Below are 11,612 nucleotides of genomic sequence, written 5' to 3'. Positions count from 1 at the left end.
CAAAAACGTATCAATGTCATCCACTCAGGTGCTATGAAAATAGCCTGGAGCAGTTTTATGGTCCACGGTGTGAATCCTTCCGCCGAGGTCCAGGTTTCTATGGAGCACTGTTCGGATCACTGGCAGGGGCCCTTCTGCTCTTGATTATGATCACCACCATTATCATCATTATCAAACAGAGACATACAGACTTTTGGTTAGTTATGATGCCAAATTTTCTTCTAAATATATATGAAAAAAATATCTGTAATCATGAAAATCATAAAAAAAAAATTAAACAAATCTCTCTGTTCCCTTTTAGGAAAAGGAAACACTCTTTTAACAGAAGACTGTCTGTTTTTAGCGAAGAATTCTTTGACTTCTCTGGTACAGGTGGGCCCTCCACTGTTTATTTTCTTTGTAGTCACAGATTTAAGAATTCTGTAAACATGTTCTTGACAAGACCTTCAAACATTTGTGTTTATTTCCCAGCAGGCACACGGTGATGAGACTGGGAAAATGTTGACCTTGGATACCAGGTTTGGTTGTTTACTATTCTGTTATTACATACATGACCTACATGACCAAGTATACCACACCCACGACATTCTGCATATAAATATGAGAAAATGCGAATTTTGAATTTGAATATGCAATCCTTCCTCCTGTGTTTCTTCAGGTCGCAACTAAACATCCAGAGATTTTGAATATCAACCTCAGATGAAGTCTGCAGACCAAAGAATTTAGTTTTGAATGGCGGCAATGAAGGCAAAATAGCAACTCTGCACTGTCTGTAAAGCATTAGTGATTTCTTGTTGTGATATTTATAATTTTATTTATATTAGTTCAATAATTGTAACCATATGTGCTGTCATAAAAAGCGGACCATGCAAATTTGCTATTACATTAGTGTTGTTAGTTTATTCACAACTAAGTCATTATTTTGTACATGTTATTTATAGTCAATAAGCAATGATCCCTTACAGTCTTGAGAAACACAAGGTCAGAATTTGGACCCGCAACGCAGAGGACAATGAATTATGAATGAGTTAATGAATTATATGCCTATATCTTTATATGCCTATATCTACTGAGAGTGCATAAAATATTTTAAAAGGTGTAAGTTTCTAAATCATTTCATACCTAATCATTGTGTTTTTTGTTTTTATCAAAAATTAAATCAAATTGACTTTTAGAGGTATGTCTGTTTTTGGTGTTACTTCCCATTCTGTGTCCTCATCGTGGACTGGGACATCAAGATATGTCCATCTCTGACACAGAATCACATTTTAATCTATACTGCAGCACGCAAATACAGTTTTACAAAACAGAGACCAAGAATATCTCCCCATAAAGAGGGCGCAATAATTGCTTGTGGACTGCTGCTCTGAGTCATTACAGTCTGTTGGCACTAGATGGCAGAGATGCATTGATTTTAATGTTTTGCCTTTGCAGAAAATAAAAGAAGAGGGACATTTAGGGCAGAGTTTTAATACACTTTGTATTGCTATTGTGGACTCGCAGCAATAATGTGTCCCGGCAACAGGTGCGTTGTTGGATATAAAAGATCTTGTCAGAGCCGGTGTGACAAATGGGCAAAAGCATTAATCCTGGACTGTGACTGTAATGATGCTGACAGGGCACAGTTCCAGCTCCACAGCAGCAAACAGGGTCATAGTAAATTGTGCAAGACAGCATTTTCAAACTTCTCTCTTTCGGGTTAAATATTCAAGAAAATGTTTGATCTGGACCATTCGTGGGTTTTTGTCTCCACCTACCGCCTGAAGACAGGAGGCACACTGCCTGACCCGTTTCCTTACCTTCATTTCAATGTTTCCTACACAAGTACTCTGACCTGAGTAAAATGTAACCAGCAGCACTTCAGCCTGAGTTAAATATTTACAACTCTGTCCATCCCTCACTGCCAGCGATAAGAAAATTTACACCTGAACAAAATGTTAATGCAAACAGTGGAGTTAATTAGCAGATTTTCCAGCCTAGCCTGCATGTTTTTTCCTTGTTGTTGTTTTTCTTGATGGGAATTTGAAAACCTAGAAAAATCATATTGAGGTACAAAAGCTCCACTTCTCTTGAAAATATATCACACTGCAGTATGCATGTATTTTACCTTATTATTTGCTATAGGTAACTGTTTACATATTTATCAGGAATCGTTCTCAGAACAGCGTCTTTGGATTCAACATTAAGAATATCTTACTACGACGTAAAGTTTTGCAGGACAAAAGCAGAAAATATAACAAGTCCATGGTCTACGATTCGCCTCATTTAATATCACTGTATGAGTGAGCAGTTATTTTCCTTTTTAACTTTTAGGCTCAGATTCTCATGTAAATGGGCACAGATTCATGACAGGGATCTTTGCAAATAGCTCATAGTTTTATGCATACATCAGAACTTATGATATCATGTTGCTGAGTTCATGGGAACAAAAAATATAACAGGACAGGATGTCTGTAAATTAAGCTTTTTTTTTTTGATTGTTACAGATTTGAAATCAAAATAAATTAAACTTGCACTATCTGTGATATTTCTGTTTGCTATTTAAATTCAGTTTGTGGATTGCAAAGATCCACCAGTGTTAGATCCAAATCTGGATTACCAACCGGGGTCTCCGCTTGTTCTTTTAGCTCTTTAATGTAATTTGCTGGATCAGTTTGTTTATCAGATGGTCAACAGTGCATCTGACCAAATCTAGTTTTCCTTTATGGGCATTACTGCTGCATATATTTGATGTAATTGGGGAAATGTTTTTAATTAGTCAGTCATTCTTTTATCAGTGTCATAGATTTTCATTTCATAATGTTGTACATTAAAGAGTTATCGTTTATTAAGTATGATTCCCACCACCACTTCAGCTCTGCAGACGGAAAGCAGACCTGGTCTCTTCCACTCAGTCTGCTGCAGAGAAACTGCTATTAATGAAGCCCTAATCATGATGACTGTAATAATTCTTATCACCAATTCAAGTTTGCTCCGCTTATTAATCCATCAGCAGCAGCAGCAGACAGGACTTTGATTAACTGAGGCCAGAAATGCATTTGATGAAACTGCAAGTCCCAAATTCTCAGAGCTTGAACTAAATTCATATTAGTGTGAAGACTAAGATACCGCTGGAAATAAGGTGTTTCAAAGGGAACCAAAAAGGTTCGACAGAATCAGCTTGTGACACCGAGGGTCTGAATTGCTCTTGAGTCTTTAGAGTCCAATCTGATAAAAAGTTTTACAAGTCGGAAAAAAAAATTGTGAGTGCGGCATCAACGCATTTCACATGAGTCCAATGCCGTTTAGCGCCACAGCAGTGCAACAGCATAGCTTTTTCTTTTATTTTCACAGAAGCAAATCACACAGCATGCTTCTTGTTAATTCATTCGGCACTTGCTCCCAGCAGACATTCAAAATGAGCAGCATGTCTTTCTTTTGTTGCCATGGCCACAACCCATGTTGTCGCCTAGCAGCTCACCTGAGAATGAACCAGGTGAAAGGGTTTGCAGGTGGCCTAGATAGTTCATACTGGCATCTTTTGTTCCGTGGAGAGAATAATACAAAAGTCAAATTAGGCTTTGGGTATTGTAAACGACGGCCTCGCTCTGAGGTCTCAGCAGATCTTGTAAGTGCAGCTGAACTGCAGCTTAATTAGTAATTACTTGACCCTCTAATGCTCCATGTGGTTTCGATGTGGTCTCGGCTCCATGCCCAACCACATGGACACAATTCAAGAATAAAACACTTGCAACATTGTTCAAAGACCGTTTAAAACCTGAAGGTCCTCGCTGGCTGCCAGGGAGTCATGCAGAAGGAAATCGTGTGTTAACCAGGAAGAGGAAGGCAATATACTGTACACTTGTCACTCTTCTTTCTCTGGATAGAGGCCAGTCACAATAAGGCACAGCATGAGGGTGTGTGGGTGATAAAACAGGCTAAACAGCTGAGTTGAGAGTTCACTCTTGACAGATTCAAGAAACGGAGCAAAGCGAGCTCATAAATAAGTCATTTTATTGTTGCTTTCTTTTTATAGACTATATACTTATCAACTATTCATAACAACATGGAATAGTTAAATACTGTACACAGCATACTGAGTTCTCCCAGTGCATGTCTTCACCACAGCAGAGAAGTTACTTCTTGAGTCTTCATTCGGTTTTATTCATCTCTAATAAGACATATGAATACCTTAAGATTAAATAGTATTAGTGTATGATGTAAACATTTTTCAAACAAGCCAAAAGCAACATTGTGTTGGCAAGGTTTGTGAGCAAGAGGGAGAGGAAGAGTATACTTCAATGACCGATTGACCTTAGCAGTTATGTTTCCCAAACTGAACGCCGTGTTTGATAGCGAGGATTACTTCAATACATGTGCTACATTTCCTATATCATCCAGACTCTTCGTGAATAATCGACAAGAACACAATTCATATATTTTCTAGGCTGCCAGCAGCCAAAGTCTTTCAGACCACACCCACTGCAATCATGTAAGGCAGGAATGCATGTGCAGAACAGGAAAGTCTGTGTCAGGCAGGTAAACCCTTCACTGTCTTTGTAATGCGTCTGTATTAACAGGTTAGCCTAACATCTGTGATCTAAGATCTGCGTGATCTAAAATCTCTATTTAAGGACATCCGGTTAGAATCGACTTTGTGTTAGCTGAAGTGTAACTGAATTTAAATTTGAGTCCGGTCACATATGGAGCTGGTTACCTCATCTTTTCCAGATTATCATTTCAAATTTGACCTTTGGACGTAATTTTAGCAGGGAGTTTGTGTGAAATACAGGATTTATATCAAAGCGAGGTAGTACTTGAGGCAAATTCGTTCCAAGCAATGGCTCACAGCTTGACCAAAGATAAGCTCCTCTAACTGTCTGACAGAATTTCAAGAAGGACAGCGTACATTCACGTTCTAGGGCAACAAAAACAGACACTGAAAGAAGTCGAATGTGTGCACTTCTTATAGGGCCGTCCTCAAAAGCAGACACTGCCAGCAAGCAGCGCGCAGTAACAAGTATGGTTGACAATTGTCTACTGATTGTAGAAAGTCATTCTATGTTGTATCACCATAACACTTTTCCAACTGCTGTTCACATGCACATATGCACAAACACGTTACCGCACATACATACACACAAATACACTCAACAACTACACCATATAAGCTGCACTAGACATTCCAATGGAAACATGCATAGCTACCAGTAATGCACCCACCTCTTAGTACAAAATGTACCATGACAATGTGCCACGTGGGGAAAAAAAATAAAAATTTACATTGATGTAGTCAGCCTAAGCTCAAACTACATCCAGACAGGGAAACCATATCAGTGTAGATATATAACAGCAAACAGAATGGAAATATGTGTGGCACGATCCTTCATTTTGTTAAAAATTCCTCGGGCTTGTATTTAGACTTCATATATTAAGTGATAACATGGTTACACTACTGACCTTTTGTCCCTTGTGAGATACAAAAGCCGCATTGAAAAGAAAAAAACAAAAACAATAATAATAATAAAAAGCCCCGGTGCATCTCACAAAACATCCACACAGTTCCAGACACAAAACACTGAGCACGTGAGGTTCAAGGCCCGCTTGTACCTTTTGATATCGTGCCACATCATCATCATCATCATCATCATCAGATAAACAGCACAATATTGAATGTCATGAAATAAAAATCATATCAAAAATAAGCTCTATAATGTTCAATTTGTCCCACAATCTTTAGTCAAATACACTTTTTACAAAAAGTACCTTGGTTGTGATAGCGATTCCAACATTAACAGTAACTGTATACAGTGCGTACATACCCTGTGTGTTCAGAATACATAAGGGGTAAAAAAAAAAAAAAAAAAAAAAACATGTTAAAAAGCAGCAGTTTGAGGGTTGTTAGCGTCCAGTTTCACTATTTTGTCAAGTGGTTTCTGCTCATGTACAGTAGAGTCATCTACTACTTCCATTGACGGTTTTCAAACTAAATCCACTTTCCTTTTGGTGTGGCAGTCACAAGATGAGTCTGTAAAAGCAGGCATAAGGTAGTAATGTGTGCCGCTGGCCTTCTCGCCGTTCTCCATAACGGGTATGATGCGGGGGGAGCCCTCACTGTTCTGTCTTTGTAAACTGACATACTTAGGGTCTGGTGCAAAGCTTTGGGTTGGAGGCATCACCCCGTTAATGTACGTCGGGAGGCTCTTGGGGCTTGGGGTGCGGGAGCTGCCTCTGGACAAAGGGTCCCTTGGGGGCAACTTGGGTGGTTTGTCCTCATCGCTGTAAGCCCCAGACGAGACCTCTGCTGACCAGCGGCGGTAGTCCCCCGTCCTGGTTGTACGTGGAGGGATAGGGGGTGGCACCTCTGTCTTATCCATGCTGTTGATGTAACGTTTTTGGCACATGAGGCGCAACAGTGAAGGCTTGTTTAAAGATCCAGCTGGGCCAGAGTGAGAGCGCCGTAGCTTCCTTTGAGCCTTGTCCTGCTGTCTCTGACAGGCCACCGGCTCAGGTGGCTTCTGCCTCTGCTGCTCACACTGTTCCCACGCTTCCTGCCGCGGATGTGCCTGATGGTGAGGTTGGGGCTGCCGAGGGCTTTGTGGTCCTAAAGGACCATCATAGTAAGCATAGTTAATCTGTCCACAGTCCCTGAAGCTTCGTCGGCTCGGTACTCCATATGTAAAAGGAGACGATTTGGAACACTGATCAGACACCAGGCAGATGCTGTCGTCCGAAATTGTAAAAAATTCTACCTCATTGTCTATAGCCTGCTCAGTGGAGAGGTCTGTTTGTGGGGGTGTCGGGGGCAGAGGCTTGGAACATCTGCTTGGTGTCTGTGGTGGGCTGCTGCACTCGTAGAATGAGAGCTTACCAATCGGGGGGACCACCTGGTCATCTTCAGCTGGACTTGGGGTGGATGGTTCAGCGCTGCTGGACAGAGAGAGATTGGTGGGCCGGGATTTTTTTGGAAGTAATCTCTGTGAGCTGTAACTGTATTTATGTCCTGTTGAAAAAAAGTAACAACATGAATGTCACAGGATTAAACAGTCAATTTGACTGCTTAATGCACAAAAAGGACAGAAAATAATACATTTCTGAATATATATATATAATTAGTGCTACTGAGATATTCAGGCAATAACAACATCAAGTATGTACAGTAGCAGATGATTGAAAGACACAATGCATGCTTTAGTATATTTTAGAATGGATATACATGAATGACTGTGCACTTACTCTCAAATATGGGAGGAGGCCCTTTTGGCTGGGCTCGATAGCTGTGGTCTGTGTGTGCAGTGTCCATACTGAGGTACAATGTGCTAAAGAAGAAAATGTACATGTTAGATTAGAAAGAGGTTCAAATAAGCCAAGAAATGTAACAAGAAATCTGAGACTGACCTGAACCAAATAACTTCAACATGTCATGCAGGTCTGAAATATCATCTCTTTTTAAAAGTGCTCCCCTAACGTACTGCTAGTCCTGCCAACTGAACACTCACTTGTCCAGATCATGGTGATGGCTCCAGGAGGATTTGGATCCAGCCATGCTGTGACAGTAGCTGCCCCGGAGAAAGGGGTTTACTATGGGAAAAGAGATCTCCTGGGTAGTCAGGCCCACTGTGGACATGCTCCAGGCACAATCGGGTCGCATCAAAGCCAGGAAACACTCAGATCGCCCGGCTGGCTGCCCCTGCTTCTGGTGTACCTGCAACACAGCCAAAACACAGTCATGAATGGTGGTGAAAGAAAGCTCAAAGCAAAAGCAGTTGAAAAGAAACAAAACACGGGGCAGCACACTAAAAAGTAGAGCCAGCATCCGTTAGTGAAGAAAATAATGGGACACAGTAACAGAAATAATCAATTCTTTGCTCCTCACAGGTCAAATGTTTAACTATGGTTTCGTGGATAATGGCAATCTATAGCAGAGGAAAGCCAATAGCTCTTTTTGACAGGCCTTCAGGACACTGGTGTCCCAACACACCTTGGGAGCATACACTCAAAATGTTCTAGCCAAATTACAAAGAAAACATGAAAGAGAAAGACTAGACTGGCATATAGATGTTACTTTAATGCTTAGACTGTTAAAGGTAAATGGGATGTGGACACACTGGTTGTGTGTTGTGAAACTGAATGTAGACGCTATCTTCTAATGTTTAAGATTTAGCTGATTAGAAGGAGTTTCACAAAGCACAAACGATGCCAGAGTTTAACATTAAAAATTTCTACTTATGTGTCATTTCACCTACAAGGCGTAGAAGATGTGAGTATTGGGAAAAAAAAAACACATTTAGTTTTTCTATGCTCAACGACTGATAATTACATTTCACCTATAGCCAGAGTCTGCGTAAGCCCAAGTTCAACATTGCAATCGTGGGTGTGAACTCAGCAACCAACTTTCAAATTTCCATTTCTCCAGACTGTGCCTCTTAATAAGTTTATTTTAAAACCTGACTGTTCTGTGCTCCACTCCTGCAATCCTGCTCGTCTTGAACTGAAAAGTAAGGGGCTCCTCCTGTTGCCAGAGATAAACCTGATGATGCAAGAACTCAGCACGTCAAATGACCTCAATGTTCGTGTCATGTCAAGTATGTGTCAAGGCTGAGTAAACAATGTATACAATATTCAGAGGGAAAGAAACCCAGCAGCGTATCAATATTTCTGGGGTCAGCCACACGCTGGTGTCACAACCTGGTCTGACCATTAGGTTTACATTGTCTGAGTTCAGAAGTAAGGAAGTCTCTTTCAACTTTAAGTGTACGGTGGGTAAATGCTGGTGTCTTTGTCGTATGCACGCACTGCGTTCACCGAGACACCATGTTTGCATTGTTGGAGCAAATCTTCTGAAGCCTTCAGTGCACCAGTAGTAGTCTTTGACATGATAAATCCTGTTTTTTAATTTTCACTCTGACAGGTGCACCCGTGGTTAAACCTCCTGGAGACCACAAATGAGGTGCACGCACACTCAGAGACACGCCGTCCTCCTTATAATGTAGGAGTGATGACTGAGTAAGAACACGGCCCCCTCGTTCCTGGTCTCCTGTGAGCCATATTTATGTGCTGTCCTGACAGCTGGCGAGAAACAAAGCTCTAAAACAACAGGAAGCCTGGGGCATCAGTCTGAGCCAAACTGCCCAACAAGGCATGCAATTCCCCCCTTGCCCCAGGGCCGTCGATTCGGTTCGGCGGGGACGGGAAGCAACATGATCCTCGATAATGAACCCCCAGGGGCTTGTGCTTCCTCTTGCAACAGGTGCAAAGACAGTTCATCCTGGCAGTGAACCATACGAGCATTTACAGGCAACAGGATTAAACAAATGATGTAGTCATGCAGAGCGTTAACCCTCCTAGGGAGGCATTTTTTCAAGTCAGTTAAGTCACATCATTTGGTCAATGTTTTTATGGTCAAATGTGTGTTTGTACATTAGGTGGACTGGCTCAGTGTGAGTGTGGAGACAACACAAGGCCCCAAGGGTGCTGCACAGGAGGAGGTCCGCTGAGGCTGGGAGAGATGTAAGACTTAATGGGACAGGTCGCCTCTGATTCAGGCTTGTAGCACACTCAGGCCTTGAAAGAAGGAGTTCACACCCCGCGCATGACACCCCTGCAGCGGTATCCGAGCAACCATACCCGCTCTACCTGTGCGGCAAGCAAACAGCGCGCACACCCCCTCACTTTACCGGATTGAGATAATAATGGTTAAAAGCCCTCTAGCAGGCAGGTGACTCACACCGCAACACACAAGTCAGCTATTTGGCAAGACCAGGTAATGATGACACACAGTCAATTGTCATTTCCCTTTTGTTTTAAGCGGAAAATGATATTGCAGCCCAAATCAAAAGATCAAATCAGGTTATAGGCGTGCAGACGAGCACAAGTCATGTTCTCCCTCTTTCACGTTCATCTTAAAATGACAGACCTATGTTCATAAATCTCTTCCAAGTCTGTAGTTTGTTGTGTCAGAAATGTTCAAATAATCTATCTGATCTGAGCCGTGTATAGAAATAAAAGAAAGAAGTTCATTTTTTGTGAGGCTCTGGCAGTGAACATGAATAAATCAATAAACTAGAAATCCTTACAGGATCCGAAGTTGCATCAATCACTTGTGTGTGTCGTGCTGGCACCAGCATACAAAACAACAGGCAGACGAGACATGGCTTCATACACATGCCTTCAAAAAACAAAAAACATTTCAAATCACTTTCTGAACTCACCTAAATAACTTCGTTGTTCTCCTCCGCTGACTGACCCCTAAAGTCCTCTTTGGTAAAAAAAAACAAAAAATAAAATAAAATGTACAATAATAATAATACAGCTCCTTGGTTACTCTCGGGCTCTGATTTGAGTCCGTGATCCTCTGATTTCTATTGCATCAGGAACAGGACGCCAGTGAATTGGCGACGCTCCTGCTATAATGTGACACTTTTAGATAAGTCTAGTATTGTGGCGAGCTACACTTATAAGCTTCGCCGCTCTGGAGGCGCTCTGGCTCCGCCTTGCACACTTGCCCTTAAAGGCGCAGTCTTCCCTTTTCCGCCAGTCTCTCCACAGCTCAACGGGCTGAGTGCATATGGAGTGCAGGGTCACACTTGAACATATTCTTAGGCATCATTTGAACATGAATTAATGTGATCAAAGTCTGCACGGATACGTCTACGTGACCTCGGAGGACAGGGCAGAAACAGTAAACAGTCCCACTGGGAAGGAAGCCATTCAGTGTGCATATTAGCTACACATGTGAATAGTGTTCGAATAAAGTTCGAAGATACTTTTAATAAAGTGACTGTTGCAGAATATCTTGCAAGTTCTGCTGCACAAACAGAAGCAGGGAGGCAGAGGCAGCAGTAATGGGGATAGATCTGGGGTAGATAGCACAGACAGCAGGCAGAGAAATGCAGCCAGAAACACTCTTATCTGCACAGTGTTCTGCTGCCAACCACACGGAGCCCAGATTGTTTGGCTGCTCATGAATCAGATCACCCTCCTTTTGTTTTAGCTGAACCTGTTTACCTGGAATAATGTTCATGCAACAGGTTCAGTTTTTTTTCTCTCTCTCTCTCTCTCTCTCTTTAGAGTAACAAATGCATAAACTCGGGATGTGCAGTCCCTCACACCTTCCACTACACTTAAGTAGTGTTGTATTAACCTTTCCTAAGTGGGCTAAACAAACCCAACATTGACACGCACGCTAACCAAACACGGTGATACAATAAGCTACAAACAACTAGTGTGTTGAACCAATAGTGGCAGAAAACAGAGGTGTGCGTGGAGAGAGAACAGACTGTTCTTGTGCCAAAATATGTGGATCCTTTACAGCTCAACCACAGCCCCCCCTCCCCACCCCCAAATCCAAACGGCTTATCCTTGCATGTTTGGCCCCTACATGGACCAGACTCTTTCTAATCCTCCTCTGTAATTTCAGGCACATTTTTGGGATTCCCCAGAGCCAGTTGTGACCAGCAGAGAAGAAAAAGAGGTGTTTTTTTTTTTTCTCCCCAGAAGTTTTTTGTGCACAAATGCAGTAAAAATAAGCTTTAGTCTGATGAATAGTGCATGACACTATTCACTGTAAATATAAACACGAAAAACTGAAAAAGCATAAATGTAATGCAGCCGATTCAGTGGATCTGTCCCCG

General features: G+C 41.8%; 1 protein-coding gene across 2 annotated transcripts; it reads right to left on the bottom strand.

The window, feature by feature from the left end:
- Nucleotides 1–3,819: 3,819 nt before the first annotated feature.
- On the bottom strand, nucleotides 3,820–10,604 carry errfi1a (ERBB receptor feedback inhibitor 1a). Of its 2 annotated transcripts, XM_084543368.1 has the most exons (4): nucleotides 10,191–10,604; nucleotides 7,479–7,684; nucleotides 7,216–7,298; nucleotides 3,820–6,982 (listed from the first exon to the last, which is right to left on the bottom strand). In XM_084543368.1, the coding sequence occupies exons 2-4, from the start codon at nucleotides 7,628–7,630 to the stop codon at nucleotides 5,961–5,963; spliced, it is 1,257 nt and encodes a 418-aa protein (XP_084399494.1). In that variant the 5' UTR covers nucleotides 7,631–7,684; nucleotides 10,191–10,604; the 3' UTR covers nucleotides 3,820–5,960. The 2 variants fall into 2 exon arrangements, with proteins under 2 accessions (XP_084399494.1, XP_084399493.1); XM_084543367.1 differs by lacking the exon at nucleotides 10,191–10,604 and having other exon boundaries at nucleotides 7,479–8,378.
- Nucleotides 10,605–11,612: the final 1,008 nt, after the last annotated feature.

This window comes from Chelon labrosus (assembly GCF_963514085.1).
Source record: "Chelon labrosus genome assembly, chromosome: 4".
In the NCBI taxonomy this organism is placed as follows: domain Eukaryota; kingdom Metazoa; phylum Chordata; class Actinopteri; order Mugiliformes; family Mugilidae; genus Chelon; species Chelon labrosus.
The sequence above is the reverse complement of the archived record's forward strand: the minus strand, read 5'-3'. Positions and strand labels throughout refer to the sequence as shown.